Source organism: Camelina sativa, chromosome 3, assembly GCF_030686135.1.
Source record: "Camelina sativa cultivar CO46 ecotype springtype chromosome 3, ASM3068613v1".
Taxonomy (NCBI): Eukaryota; Viridiplantae; Streptophyta; class Magnoliopsida; order Brassicales; family Brassicaceae; genus Camelina; species Camelina sativa.
The window spans coordinates 8,524,257-8,539,428 of record NC_141882.1 but is presented as its reverse complement, the minus strand read 5'-3'; the positions used below and the strand labels follow the sequence as shown (position 1 = coordinate 8,539,428).

At 39.8% G+C, this 15,172-nt stretch overlaps 2 protein-coding genes across 3 annotated transcripts; both read left to right on the top strand.

The window, feature by feature from the left end:
- Window positions 1-1,362: 1,362 nt before the first annotated feature.
- LOC104776220 (DExH-box ATP-dependent RNA helicase DExH12) lies at window positions 1,363-10,152 on the top strand. Its single transcript, XM_010500247.2, has 5 exons — window positions 1,363-1,776; window positions 1,959-4,915; window positions 5,558-5,947; window positions 6,050-9,244; window positions 9,827-10,152. Exons 2-4 carry the CDS (start codon window positions 1,976-1,978, stop codon window positions 9,230-9,232), a joined length of 6,513 nt encoding a protein of 2,170 aa, XP_010498549.2. The 5' UTR covers window positions 1,363-1,776; window positions 1,959-1,975; the 3' UTR covers window positions 9,233-9,244; window positions 9,827-10,152.
- Window positions 10,153-10,412: 260 nt separating this feature from the next.
- LOC104776218 (pyrophosphate--fructose 6-phosphate 1-phosphotransferase subunit alpha 1) lies at window positions 10,413-14,784 on the top strand. Of its 2 annotated transcripts, XM_010500246.3 has the most exons (20): window positions 10,413-10,681; window positions 11,034-11,206; window positions 11,307-11,419; window positions 11,535-11,609; window positions 11,703-11,816; window positions 11,898-11,965; window positions 12,080-12,163; window positions 12,290-12,343; window positions 12,533-12,613; window positions 12,711-12,804; window positions 12,903-12,976; window positions 13,112-13,222; window positions 13,315-13,359; window positions 13,456-13,512; window positions 13,600-13,704; window positions 13,795-13,911; window positions 14,009-14,118; window positions 14,221-14,386; window positions 14,478-14,603; window positions 14,748-14,784. In XM_010500246.3, exons 1-19 carry the CDS (start codon window positions 10,592-10,594, stop codon window positions 14,589-14,591), a joined length of 1,845 nt encoding a protein of 614 aa, XP_010498548.1. In that variant the 5' UTR covers window positions 10,413-10,591; the 3' UTR covers window positions 14,592-14,603; window positions 14,748-14,784. The 2 variants fall into 2 exon arrangements, with proteins under 2 accessions (XP_010498548.1, XP_087364841.1); XM_087508715.1 differs by having other exon boundaries at window positions 14,478-14,784.
- Window positions 14,785-15,172: the final 388 nt, after the last annotated feature.

The following is a 15,172-nucleotide window of genomic DNA, read 5'->3' as shown; positions in this document are numbered from 1 at the left end:
GTATGTAACGTATGTTAATTTATTCCCTAGATTCTTATATCCCATGGATTTTGAAGTTAATTAACAATTATACATTGTAACGCATTTAAATCTCGTGTCAGTTAAGTGATGGTTTTGACATCAATTGTTACTTGTAATCATTAACGATGGTAAATGACAATCGGCAGAGGCTACTTAATCAGAATAATAATATACAGCGGTTAAATATTTTGGTATGTAAAAAAACAGCATAGCCGTTGTTATTTTGTTTGGAAAAAGGTCATTGTTATGTTATGTTATGTTTATTTTGTATTGAATAAAAAAAGTGCATGTTATTAACATCTTGGAATAAAGTACACCAGTTTTGTCATAAATATCTCCGGCAAAGCTTTAAAGATAATGGAGCCACACTATGTCACATTATCAATGGCCAAATGCTCTAACCCGCACTAGGTCTAGGTGCTCACCTATATACATGTATGTTTAAAACGGAATTTAGGAGAACGAGTGCTTACCAAAATGTTTTTTTTTTTAATTATTATGTATGCATTAATTGCCTTAAAGGAAAAAATAATATTGTTGGTAAAGGTTTAGTATAGTTTTAAAATATTAAACTCTTATATTTGCACTTTATTGTGTATGGATACTCCGTATATATATCTAAGGTTATAGAGAAAAAAAAAACTGAATGACTATATTTGCACTTTATTGTGTATTATCGAATATTAAACATTAGACATAAATACAAAATTGAGGCTATAGTTACGTGGATTCCCACACATGGCCTTTTCAGGACATTTTGATTTTCCACGTCTCAATATTTCACACGAGTATTCGATTACTCTTTTGTTTGTTTGTCACCATTCTCTGTATTTCATTATATATAAGAAGAGTACGTAATAGAGTAAACGAAAGAGAAAAAATCTAGTCTAAAACTTCGACACACGAGTTTTAATGATAGAGTGAGTTTTTTTTTCCTATTGTCATTGTTGTGTATAATTGATGTTTGGTCCAACGATGTAAATTCGCATATCAATTATGGCGGTTGATATTTTTTTTGATTCAATATAGCTCTTACATGTTATAAAAACTATATTATCTCTGAGATCAACAGATCTCTTATAGAGTTTTTGACAAAACAGATATAAATAAATAATATATAAGTTTTGGATATATTTTCTTCGCCTGCCCAGTATTTCACATGATAACACATGAGCTCTTCGTCTCACATGCATGTGCCTCTCCTTTTACTAATCTAAGATTGTATTCAAAGTAATCAGTCCACCATGTCACTGTCACATTTTAAAGTCTTCCCATTCCTACTTTTTTTTTTTCATTATTACACACACATTATATTTGTCAGCGATGATTAATGTGAGGTATTCCGTATTTATATTTTTGACAATTTTAATTATTATAACGAGGTTTCTGTGGAAGGTCTGGAGAGTGTGTGATAAACAAAAACGCTTGCATTCATTTACTTCTGACCACCGTCTTATTGCGTTGGGCTTATGGAGTCTGTACAGGCCCAGCCCAATAATAAAGCTAAATAGGTCGGTTTCGTTATAGGATCCATAGTTTTAAACGGCGTCGTTAAGGGGTTGTCACCTTAAGGCGGTTGCTCGCTTATAGCAAGTCTTCGCGCAGTCGAGTGTCTCTCATATTAGAGCGATTTGTTAGGAGATAGAGAAGACGCGAGAAGGGGGAAAGCTGAATCATCTCCCACTAGGGTTTCCGCTAGTAGATTCTTTTTCGTTGGAGCGAGTCGAGCTAAGAAGAGACTCCGTAGCTGTTTCCGTAAGTGTTTTTCTCTCTCTCTCTTTGTTTACTCGATTTGGGGTGGGTTTATTAGGGTTTATCATCTGCGTTCTTGGGGAGTTTCTTCGTTTCACTTTTGGTTTTATTTCGGGTAATTTCTTAGATTCGAGGTTGACATTGTTGTGTGTTTCTCTGTTTGATTTGATTTTTTTTTTTTTTAGGTTTAACGGATTTGGTGATGGCGAACTTGGGAGGCGGTGCGGAAGCACATGCCAGGTTCAAGCAGTACGAGTACAGAGCCAACTCTAGTCTGGTGTTAACCACTGATAATCGTCCTCGGGATACACATGAGCCTACAGGAGAACCGGAAACTCTGTATGGGAGAATTGATCCGAGGACTTTTGGTGACCGTGTTGCTAGGGGAAGGCCTCAGGAGCTGGAGGATAAGCTTAAGAAGTCTAAGAAGAAGGAACGCGATGTTGTAGATGATACTGCTAATGTTCGGCAGAGTAAGAGGCGTCGTCTTAGGGAAGAGAGCGTGCTTACTGATACTGATGATGCGGTTTATCAGCCCAAGACTAAGGAGACGAGGGCTGCGTATGAGGCCATGCTTAGTCTTATTCAGCAGCAGTTGGGTGGGCAACCTCTTAATATTGTTAGTGGTGCTGCGGATGAGATTTTGGCCGTCCTCAAGAACGAAACATTCAAAAACCCTGAGAAAAAGATGGAGATCGAGAAGTTGCTCAACAAAATTAAAGACAATGAGTTTGATCAGCTTGTTAGCATTGGAAAGTTGATCACTGATTTTCAAGAGGGTGGTGATTCTGGTGGTGGTAAAGCGAATGACGATGAGGGGCTTGATGATGATTTGGGCGTCGCTGTTGAATTTGAGGAGAATGAAGAAGATGATGAGGATAGTGATCCTGATATGGTTCAAGAGGAAGATGATGAGGAGGATGAAGAGCCTACCAGAACTGGAGGTATGCAGGTTGGTGCAGGATTAAATGACGATGATGCAGGAGATGCAAATGAGGGCACAAATCTTAATGTTCAAGACATAGATGCATATTGGCTCCAGAGAAAGATATCTCAAGCATATGAACAGCAGATTGATCCACAGCAATGCCAGGTACTCGCAGAAGAGCTTCTTAAGATACTCGCTGAAGGAGATGATAGGGATGTTGAGAACAAGCTTCTTGTGCACCTTCAGTTTGACAAGTTTAGCCTTGTTAAATTTCTGCTGCGGAACCGTCTTAAAGTTGTGTGGTGCACTCGGTTGGCTAGGGCAGAAGACCAAGAAGAGAGGAATCGAATTGAGGAGGAGATGAGGGGGTTGGGCCCAGAGTTGACAGCAATTGTGGAGCAGCTGCACGCAACAAGAGCAACAGCGAAAGAGAGGGAGGAGAATCTGCAGAAAAGTATTAACGAAGAAGCTCGACGTTTGAGGGATGAAACTGGTGGAGATGGAGGCAGAGGCAGGAGAGATGTTGCTGATAGAGATTTAGAGAGTGGTTGGGTGAAGGGTCAGCGTCAGATGCTGGACTTGGAGAGTTTGGCTTTTGACCAAGGTGGTCTCCTGATGGCGAATAAGAAGTGTGACCTCCCTCCTGGCTCTTACAGAAGTCATGGCAAAGGATATGATGAAGTCCATGTGCCATGGGTTTCTAAAAAGGTGGATATCAATGAGAAGCTTGTGAAGATTACCGAAATGCCTGGCTGGGCCCAACCTGCTTTTAAGGGAATGCAACAGTTGAACAGGGTTCAAAGCAAAGTGTATGAGACTGCACTTTTTAAGGCAGAGAACATTCTTCTTTGTGCTCCAACTGGTGCGGGGAAGACCAATGTTGCTATGCTTACGATACTGCAGCAACTTGAAATGAATAGGAATGAAGATGGAACTTATAACCATGGAGATTACAAAATTGTCTATGTTGCACCCATGAAAGCCCTTGTTGCTGAAGTTGTAGGTAATTTGTCTAATCGTCTGAAGGATTATGGAGTTACTGTGAGAGAACTCAGTGGGGATCAGTCCCTAACCGGGAAAGAAATTGAAGAGACTCAGATAATTGTTACAACACCCGAAAAATGGGATATCATCACTAGGAAGTCTGGAGATCGAACTTATACTCAGCTTGTGAGACTTCTTATAATCGATGAAATTCATCTCCTTCATGATAATCGGGGTCCTGTGCTTGAAAGCATTGTTGCTAGGACTCTTAGGCAAATTGAAACCACGAAAGAGAATATTCGTCTGGTGGGTTTATCTGCTACACTGCCAAATTATGAAGACGTGGCCTTATTTTTGCGGGTTGATCTGAAGAAAGGTTTGTTTAAATTTGACCGCAGCTACAGACCCGTGCCTCTCCATCAGCAGTATATTGGAATCAGTGTGAAGAAACCGTTGCAGCGGTTCCAACTGATGAATGATCTATGTTATCAGAAAGTAGTGGCTGGTGCTGGAAAGCACCAGGTCCTTATTTTTGTTCATTCGAGGAAGGAAACAGCAAAAACTGCAAGAGCAATACGGGACACGGCAGTGGCGAACGATACCGTCAGCAGATTCTTGAAAGAAGATAGTGTAAGTCGTGAAGTTCTTCAGAGTCAGGTTGAGATTGTTAAGAATAATGAGCTGAAAGATATTCTGCCATACGGTTTTGCAATTCATCACGCTGGGTTAACAAGGAGTGATCGTGAGATTGTTGAAGATCTTTTTGCTCAGGGGCATGTGCAAGTCCTGGTTTCCACAGCAACTCTCGCATGGGGTGTGAATTTGCCTGCACATACAGTTATTATAAAAGGAACCCAAGTGTATAATCCTGAGAAAGGGGCGTGGATGGAGCTGAGTCCTCTAGATGTTATGCAGATGCTTGGCCGTGCTGGAAGACCTCAGTATGATCAACATGGGGAGGGTATAATTATCACCGGCTACAGCGAGCTGCAATATTATCTTTCTTTGATGAATGAGCAACTACCTATTGAGAGCCAGTTTATTTCTAAACTTGCTGATCAGCTTAATGCTGAAATTGTGCTTGGAACCGTTCAAAATGCTAGAGAGGCTTGCCATTGGCTTGGTTATACGTATTTATATATCCGTATGGTTCGTAATCCAACGCTGTATGGCTTAGCGCCTGATGCCCTTGCAAAAGACGTAGTGTTGGAGGAAAGAAGAGCTGACCTGGTCCGTACTTTTTTCATCTGCATAAATTTGAGTTTTCGAAATCTATCGTCATCATATCATTTGTTTATTGTTGCATGCCTATAGATATATGCCTACTATCTGGAACTTTCACATGGCCACTATATACAATCCATGATTAACTGTGCATGTTTTTTGTCACTACTCTGAAAGTTACTTTTATTTGTGTAGTATTCTTAGTGACGAGTTTCTAATGCTCTGTGCGTTTGTTTTTCATAAAGTATCATTGCCCATAAATATCATGCCTCGCATTAGTAACTTTGCCACTGTCCACTATATGCAATCCATGATCCAAAAATTTCTGTTTGAGTATTTTGAATGATGATGTATCTGATTATTTAACGTTATTGCTCTGTAAGTTGCATTTTATTTTATCAAATAAATTCCTAATGGTGATCTCATTTTCTAGTACTCTGAAAATTACGTTTATTATTTGATATCATTTTCCAGAAATATTGTTCATAGCATCAGTAGCTTTCTAACTTTCTATTACATGCATTCCATGATGAACTGTTGGATCCTTGTGACTGCCTTGTCCTCTTCAAGTTGTTCTACAGTTAAATTTATTAATTATTCTTAACGGCCAGCTGTGTCTAATGCTTGATGGAATTGTTGTTTTTGCAGATACATTCGGCTGCTACTATCTTGGACAAAAACAACTTGGTTAAGTATGACAGGAAAAGTGGGTACTTCCAAGTTACAGATTTGGGACGCATTGCTAGCTACTATTACATAACCCATGGGACAATAGCTACGTACAATGAGCATTTGAAGCCAACAATGGGTGATATAGATCTCTATCGTCTGTTCTCACTGAGTGAGGAGTTCAAGTATGTTACTGTTCGGCAAGATGAGAAGATGGAACTGGCGAAACTTTTGGATCGTGTCCCTATTCCGATCAAGGAAACTTTGGAGGAGCCCAGTGCAAAGATAAATGTATTGCTGCAGGCATATATTTCACAGCTAAAGCTTGAGGGTCTTTCTTTGACATCTGACATGGTCTACATTACTCAGGTTTGTTCTATACTTTCTACTCTCGTCTCTTCTAGTTACATTGATAAATTTGCTGTATCTAGTGTTTGGTCCTTATATGTCGTTTCTTTCTGTCATGTTTAGAGTGCTGGACGTCTTGTGCGAGCTCTCTACGAAATTGTATTGAAGAGGGGATGGGCTCAACTGGCAGAGAAGGCTCTGAACTTGTCTAAAATGGTTGGGAAGAGGATGTGGAGTGTCCAGACACCCCTTCGTCAGTTTCATGGAATTCCTAATGATATTTTGATGAAGTTGGAGAGGAAGGATTTGGTGTGGGAGAGATACTATGATCTATCCGCACAGGAGCTAGGAGAGCTTATTCGTATTCCTAAGATGGGCAGGCCGCTTCACAGGTTCATCCACCAGTTCCCAAAACTGACTCTTTCTGCACATGTTCAGCCTATAACTCGCACTGTTCTGAAGGTGGAGCTCACAGTTACACCTGATTTCTTGTGGGACGAGAAAATTCATAAATATGTTGAGCCGTTCTGGATAATTGTGGAAGACAATGATGGTGAAAAGATCCTTCATCACGAGTATTTTATTTTGAAGAAGCAGTATGTTGATGAGGATCACACTTTGAGCTTCACTGTGCCAATCTTTGAACCACTACCACCTCAGTATTTTGTCCGAGTGATTTCAGACAAGTGGCTTGGCTCGCAGACTGTGTTGCCTGTATCTTTCAGGCATCTTATTCTTCCAGAAAAGTATCCACCTCCGACGGAACTACTGGACTTGCAGCCCCTCCCAGTGACGGCGCTAAGGAATCCAAATTATGAGAGACTCTATCAGGATTTCAAGCATTTTAATCCAGTGCAGACCCAGGTCTTTACTGTTTTGTATAACACAAACGACAATGTGTTGGTTGCTGCTCCAACGGGAAGTGGGAAAACTATTTGTGCGGAGTTTGCTATTTTAAGGAATCATCAAGAAGGGCCTGCTACAATGCGTATTGTTTATATTGCGCCGCTTGAGGCTATTGCCAAGGAGCAGTTTCGTATCTGGGAGAAGAAGTTTGGGAAGGGTCTTGGTTTACGGGTTGTTGAGCTAACTGGGGAGACTGCATTGGATCTTAAGCTGCTTGAGAAAGGTCAGATAATCGTAAGTACTCCTGAGAAATGGGATGCTCTTTCCCGCAGGTGGAAACAGAGAAAATTCGTTCAACAGGTTAGCCTTTTCATCGTCGATGAACTCCATCTAATTGGAGGTCTAGGTGGTCCAGTGTTGGAGGTAATCGTCTCCAGAATGAGATATATTTCAAGTCAGGTCAATAACAAGATCAGGATTGTTGCGTTATCCACTTCCCTTGCAAATGCGAAGGATCTTGGGGAGTGGATTGGGGCCAGTTCCCACGGCCTTTTCAACTTCCCTCCCGGAGTCCGTCCTGTCCCTCTGGAGATTCACATTCAGGGAGTGGATATATCTAGTTTTGAAGCCAGGATGCAGGCGATGACCAAGCCAACCTACACTGCCATAGTCCAGCACGCCAAGAACAAGAAGCCGGCTATTGTTTTCGTCCCAACCCGCAAACATGTCCGCTTGACTGCTGTGGATCTGATGGCTTATTCTCACATGGATAACCCGCAGAGTCCTGACTTTCTGTTAGGGAATCTGGAAGAACTGGACCCTTTTGTTAGCCAAATCCGCGAGGAAACACTGAAGGAGACACTGCGCCATGGTATTGGGTACTTGCATGAGGGTTTAAGCAGTCTGGATCAGGAGATTGTGACACAGCTCTTTGAAGCTGGAAGGATACAGGCTTGTGTGATGAGCAGTTCATTGTGTTGGGGCACTCCATTATCTGCGCATTTGGTGGTCGTAATGGGGACACAGTATTACGATGGGAGGGAAAATTCACATTCTGATTATCCCGTCCATGATCTGCTTCAGATGATGGGGCGTGCTAGCCGACCTCTTCTTGACAATGCCGGGAAGTGTGTGATCTTTTGTCACGCACCGCAGAAGGAGTATTACAAGAAATTTTTGTATGAAGCCTTCCCTGTGGAAAGTAATCTCCAGCATTTCTTGCATGATAATTTCAACGCAGAAGTGGTTGCTGGGGTTATAGAAAACAAGCAAGATGCCGTGGATTATCTTACATGGACTTTCATGTACAGGAGGCTTCCCCAGAACCCGAACTACTACAATCTCCAAGGTGTTAGCCACAGGCATTTGTCTGATCACCTATCAGAGCTGGTTGAGAACACCTTGTCTAATCTTGAAGCCAGTAAATGCATTGAGATAGAGGATGAGATGGAACTCTCTCCTCTTAACCTTGGTATGATTGCATCCTATTATTACATCAGTTATACCACCATTGAGCGCTTCAGTTCTCTGTTGTCTTCTAAAACCAAGATGAAGGGCCTTCTTGAGATCTTGACCTCAGCTTCGGAGTATGACATGATCCCTATACGGCCTGGCGAAGAGGAGACTGTTCGGAGACTAATCAATCACCAGAGGTTCTCTTTTGAAAACCCAAAATGCACAGACCCTCATGTGAAGGCAAACGCGCTTATCCAGGCGCATTTCTCAAGGCAAAACATTGGCGGGAACTTGGCAATGGATCAGCGTGATGTCCTTTTATCTGCAACTAGACTTCTTCAAGCTATGGTCGATGTGATATCAAGCAATGGCTGGCTGAATCTTGCTCTGTTAGCTATGGAAGTAAGCCAGATGGTGACTCAAGGCATGTGGGAGCGGGACTCCATGCTTCTGCAGCTCCCCTACTTTACAAAGGACTTGGCCAAGAGGTGCCAGGAGAACCCGGGGAGAAACATTGAAACCGTATTTGATCTTGTGGAGATGGAGGACGAAGAACGCCAAGAGCTTCTCAATATGTCAGACGTGCAGCTTCTAGACATTGCCAGATTCTGCAACCGCTTCCCAAACATCGACCTTACTTACGAGGTTGTTGACAGTGAAGAGGTGACCCCAGGGAAAGAGGTTACATTGCAAGTGATGGTTGAGAGAGACATGGAGGGGAGGACAGAAGTGGGAGCTGTGGATTCACTCAGGTATCCCAAGACCAAAGAAGAAGGATGGTGGCTGGTCGTGGGAGACACCAAGACGAATCAGTTGCTGGCAATCAAGCGTGTCTCATTGCAACGGAAAGCGAAGGTGAAGCTGGATTTCACAGTACCGACTGAACCAGGAGAGAAGTCATACACACTATACTTCATGTGCGACTCTTACTTGGGCTGTGACCAAGAGTACTCTTTCTCTGTTGATGTCAAAGGAGCTGGCGCTGGAGATCACATGGAAGAATGATTTGTTATTCAGGTTAGTTCCACAGTTTTCTGGTCATAATTTTCGGATTTAGGTTCTGTAGCTGGTTCTGCTTTGTGCATTGACCGACTCGCTTCATCTTTTGTGTGAACTTTATTAGGTGCGAGTAATTTGTTCATCCATCTGCTCCGTGTTTATATATGCTTCTTCTGTTTTCTTTTTGCCTGAGCTATGCATTAGGTTTGTTCTTTACCATTGATTTACTTATTTAAGTATTGGAATACAGGAATGTTTGTGCAAGTAGGATTGCATATTGTGCATAATATATGATGATGACCTACCTACTATTGTGAAATAGTGAACAATGTGATTATTATTTGGATGGTGAAGAATGTGATTATATATTCAATCGTGAACAATGTGATTATATTTGAATAATTAGTCAAGTAGTGAACATGTTGAGTGTTGACCAGCAAATTGCTAGAAATCTGTCTAATTGGATAGTGATTTGATGTGTGCATCACTGCTATGATGTGTCTTATAAATCTCATATGCTGTTCCTTAAAAAATAATTGATTAAAAGATTCTGTATTTGAAGATCCAGAAAATGACACATATTTTCTGTTATATTTGCAGGCATATATGCTCTGATTCTGGAGAGTGGGTAAACTTGTCTTCCAAATAGCCTACGGTACCACACCGTTTTGGGGGTCTCTGCAATCTCAAGTTTCTGAAGAATAGATATTATATATGAAGGTGTAATAATCGTTGTTCTGGCCTTTTGCTATCTCTCTGTTTGTTTGACCTTTTAGTAAGTACTACTACGATTAGCCAGTGCTGAATTTTTTTACTCATTATTATGCCATGCATCGAGTTTTTAGACCTATGTATGGTGTGACTTGTTACTGGTTTTGTCAAAACTAATGTGAGTTTATGACACTATGAAAGCTGAGATTGCTAAAGAGAATTTTTAGATGCAGCAGTGTTCATTTGCAAACATATGAGTTTTTGAGACTTGCGAGTCAGATTAAAATCAAAATTGAGTAAAAGGTTGTAATATACATAATGGGAAACTTGATGTCCCTTTTGGTAGTTTACCGATCACAACCAAAAAAAATATATGTCCAAACAACAGAGTGGGAAAACAGTCGGGTGGTAACTTTTATTGGAGATCCAATGGTCTTCTCGTAAATAGTGGAGATGAAGCAGGGACAAATAAGAGAGAGAAGGATAGATTCAGTGTCTAAAATAAAATCTGAAAAAGGAGACGAGAGGGAGACCCAAAGAAAGAAAGAAAGAAAGAAACGGAAGTTAAAAGGAAGAAAACAAAGTCTCTCACTCTCAAAGTCTCTCTCACCAAACCAAACCAAAACACACTTGTTCCACATAAAACCTAACGCCATGGATTCAGATTTTGGAATCCCCAGAGAACTCTCCCCTCTTCAGCAACTCCGATCTCAGTACAAACCCGAGATACCTCCTTGTCTCCAGGTCCCTTCTCTTTCTTCTTCTGCTTCTCCCTCCATAGATCTACTCCTTCCTTAGTTCCTTCCCATTGTATATATCTTGGTTCCAATCATTGGATCTATTTGAAGACTTACGTTTTACTTCTTTCACTACTTGGCTGGTAGTACTTGGAACTATCCACCTTGTTGTTTGTTGTATATCTTTAAATTCGAGCAACTTACAATATTGCTGCTGCTTAGCTTAACCAGATCTGATTTCTATATTGTAATGCTCTCCGATCTGTTTTAATTCGGATCCCCATGTTTCCTTTGTTTCGATTTACTCAATTTGAACTTCTGCTCATTTTCTTATTGTGCTTTGTGTTTCCGTTTCTCAGGGGACTACTGTCCGCGTCGAGCTTGGTGATGGAACCACTGTTGCAGAGGCTGCTGATTCCCACACCATGGCTCGTGCTTTCCCGCATACCTTAGGCCAGCCTTTGGCTCACTTCCTCAGGGAAACTGCTCAAGTCACTGATGCTCACATCATTACCGAGCTTCCATCTGTTAGGTCTGTGACTCTGTTTCCTCTCTGTGTTTATGTTTGAATTCACCTTTATCAGGAGGAAGTTGTATTCATCCTCCTAAGCTAGCTCCTTTTTCTACTCTAGAGTTGGAATTGTGTTTTGTGGAAGGCAAGCTCCAGGTGGACACAATGTGATCTGGGGTCTTTTCGAGGCTCTCAAAGTGCACAACTCAAATAGCACTTTGCTTGGTTTTTTGGGTAATGTTTTGTTATCTTCTGAGATATTGCATCATTTGCTATTAGAGTTTTCTAATTTTTGTGTTACCAAGTGACAAGAGATCTAAGTAAGATTTTGTTTGTTACCTGATATTAGGTGGTTCCGAAGGTCTATTTGCACAAAAGACTCTGGAGATCACAGATGATATACTCCAGACTTACAAAAACCAAGGTAGGTTGTTTGATGAAGATATTGCTGTGATATGCTGAATCCTTTTCATTATTTCAAACTCTGATATTCTGGTGTTGACATGTATGTTGTAAGGTGGTTATGACTTGCTCGGGAGAACCAAGGATCAGATCAAAACAACTGAGCAGGTTAACGCTACACTCAAAGCTTGCACAGATTTGAAGTTAGATGGCCTTGTTATCATTGGAGGTACCTAGCCTTTTTATCTACATTCATTGAAAGTTTTGTTGTAGATGTTTACTAAACCAAAAATTTATATGCTTTTTGAAGGGGTAACATCAAACACAGATGCAGCTCATCTTGCTGAATTTTTCGTTGAAGCGAAATGCTCAACTAAGGTCCCAATTTTTTTTTTTCGATACTTTTATATTAAATTCCTTTATAAACGCTCTGGACTGCATGTACCAATGGAAATACCTATTTGGTACTATAATTTGCCTATAAAATTCCAGGTTGTTGGTGTTCCAGTTACTACAAATGGAGATCTCAAGAATCAGTTTGTGGAGACAAACGTAGGTTTTGACACCATATGCAAGGTAAATGTAAACTTTAACTTTCCGGTTACTCTTGTAGCTATTGCAGCCAACACGTTGCCGTTGTCCTGGAAAGTCTTTACAGAAACTATATGTTATTGTTGGCTAATGATATTTTGCGTCATACAGGTGAATTCACAGCTCATTAGCAATGCCTGCACTGATGCTCTCTCTGCAGAGAAGGTAAATGCTATTTCTTGTTGAACTTTCATATTGTAAGAGATGGGATTTATTTTGGCTAACTGCAGTTTGTTATCTTTTTATTCTGATAAGAAGATAAATTCGATGAAGGATGTGATCTATTACAAAGTGAACAATCCCAAGTTGTATTCATTATGATTCTGATATCAAGATTAATTTATATTTTGGCAGTATTATTATTTCATCCGTCTCATGGGTCGGAAGCACTCTCATGTTGCCCTTGAATGTACACTTCAGTCTCATCCAAACATGGTTAGTATTTTTTTCTCTTCTGTTTATAAACATAGGCAATTATATTTTGTGGTATGCTTATGTCTAACCATGGTTTCTAAACACGCAATGGTCTCAGGTGATATTGGGTGAGGAGGTTGCAGCATCGAAGCTCACAATTTTTGACATTGCGAAACAGATCTGTGATGCTGTTCAAGCAAGAGCAGTAGAAGGTCTGAATACAAAAAGTCAAAATATCTAAATATGATTGTGCAATCATGTATCCAAATGTTCCACTAACTCTAGTGCCATATAAATTTGTTTGCACCAGACAAGAACCATGGAGTCATCCTCATTCCCGAAGGGATCATAGAGAGTATTCCTGAAGTCTACGCTTTGTTAAAGGTAATAATTTGATAGTTGTACTGTTGTAGACATCTGTATTTACCAGTTAAAGCTATTTTACTTATTTCTCTGACACCGAGATGTATTTTTTAGTATACTATATACCATGTCTAAGTTTGACATTTTGTAATGTAGGAAATTCACGGGCTCCTTAGGCAGGGTGTAGCTGCTGATAAGATATCTACTCAGCTTTCACCTTGGTCATCTGCTTTGTTTGAATTTCTTCCTCCATTCATCAAGAAACAGGTTTAAATTCTTTGACACGAGACTTCTCTTTGTTTTTCTCCAAAGCAAACGAGTATGAATGCTTACAATATGGTCAATCTTTGTTGCTGCAGCTACTTCTCCATCCTGAGTCTGATGATTCTGCTCAGCTATCCCAGGTAAGAATAAGGAGGATAAAAATGTCCGAGCTAATATGATAAAAAAAAAAAAAAAAACGTTGGAATCCTAAATGCCCTTTTTACTTTCTACTCCAGATTGAGACGGAGAAACTTCTTGCGTATCTCGTGGAGACTGAAATGAACAAGCGCTTGGTATGCTCCATGTTATCTAAATGTTGGAGTCATTATTGGCATCAAGAAACATTATTGCCTATGTAACTGAATCTGTGAACTTGACAGAAAGAAGGCACATACAAGGGGAAGAAGTTCAATGCCATATGTCACTTTTTTGGTTACCAAGCTCGTGGATCTCTTCCATCGAAATTCGATTGTGATTATGCCTACGTAAGTCACTAACACGCTGCACTACAATACCAATGCTGCTTAATAATTTTGGATGAATATTCACACTATTGAATGGGAAAAATTATGCAGGTTCTTGGACATATATGTTACCACGTCCTTGCAGCTGGTCTGAATGGTTACATGGCAACTGTAACCAACCTGAAAAGTCCTGTAAACAAGTGGAAATGTGGTGCTGCACCTATTACAGTTGAGTTTTGTCTTCTTTTCTATCTATAATATGGTAATTTAAAAAGTTTTTCTATATACTAATTCCTTCATTCTTTATCTCTGGTATAACCTTTAGGCGATGATGACGGTGAAGCATTGGTCCCAAAATGCTAGTTCTACTTTAACTTCAATCGGTAGACCTGCAATTCATCCAGCTATGGTGGATTTGAAAGGCAAAGCATACGAGTAAGCCAGCTAAAACAAAGAACATGAACACACTGATTTACAAATTTGCCTTTTAAGTTTCTGAATTGTTATAGTATTAATGGTTTTTTTCTTGTTTTGCAGTCTCTTGAGACAGAATGCACAAAAGTTCTTGATGGAAGATCTGTACAGAAACCCAGGACCGCTTCAGTACGATGGTCCTGGTGCGGACGCTAAAGCAGTAAGTCTCTGTGTTGAAGATCAAGATTACATGGGCCGTATCAAGAAGCTGCAGGAATATCTAGACCAGGTAAAAATATTTTTCTCTCGTGTGTTTTCTTTTGTTATCTTCTAATCTTCTTGGCCATATTCATAATCTTAACATTTTGGGGGTCGGTCAGGTGAGGAAGATAGTGAAACCAGGATGTTCTCAAGACGTATTGAAGGCAGCACTGAGTGTGATGGCTTCGGTGACTGATGTTCTTACTACTATTTCTTCAACTGGTGGTCAATAGTTTGATTAAAACGTAAGAGTCAAAAACTCTTATAATCAATTCTCTCATGAGCTTTGCATAATAAACATTTTCTAATCCCACACGTCGTGTTTATTGTTCTCTTCTTTTTGTTTTCTTTCTTTTGAGATGTAATAACTTTTGTTGTTATTTTTGAAGTTGTTGAGTTGGAAAGAGATGAAGAGGTTTTGGATTATAGAGGCGCTTTTCCACAATATCAATCAAGCCTATGTAATAGTAACTTTACTATTACTAAGTTTTTTTTTTAAAAATGATAATTTGGCATGCATGCTTGAACACAAAATGATTAAAAAAATCATTAAATTTAAGAACTGAATTCAGAATATTAGTTATGTACAGGGGCTGGGATTTACTAACGAATTCATGAAAGGTGTAATCAATGAAATTCTTGTTTAATTTTAATTTTAAGGTATAAGACTAAGAAGAATATTACATATGACTCAGAAAAGCTAGCCAACTAACTTCAACAACATAATTTTGTGTTTACGTAACATCTTACTGTTTTTTAAAATAAAAAATATAGAAAAATAACTGACAAAAATGAGCAAAACAAATGTAAATTA

Excerpts from the sequence above, each read along its gene's own strand:
- LOC104776218 (XM_010500246.3), top strand. The coding sequence starts at position 10,592 with ATGGATTCAGATTTTGGAATCCCCAGAGAACTCTCCCCTCTTCAGCAA. Across the intron at positions 12,614-12,710 it reads TTCAGTCTCATCCAAACATG|GTGATATTGGGTGAGGAGGT; the intron begins GTTAGTATTTTT and ends CAATGGTCTCAG. Across the intron at positions 13,223-13,314 it reads CTCCATTCATCAAGAAACAG|CTACTTCTCCATCCTGAGTC; the intron begins GTTTAAATTCTT and ends TTGTTGCTGCAG.
- LOC104776220 (XM_010500247.2), top strand. The coding sequence starts at position 1,976 with ATGGCGAACTTGGGAGGCGGTGCGGAAGCACATGCCAGGTTCAAGCAG. Across the intron at positions 4,916-5,557 it reads AGGAAAGAAGAGCTGACCTG|ATACATTCGGCTGCTACTAT; the intron begins GTCCGTACTTTT and ends TTGTTTTTGCAG. Across the intron at positions 5,948-6,049 it reads ACATGGTCTACATTACTCAG|AGTGCTGGACGTCTTGTGCG; the intron begins GTTTGTTCTATA and ends TGTCATGTTTAG.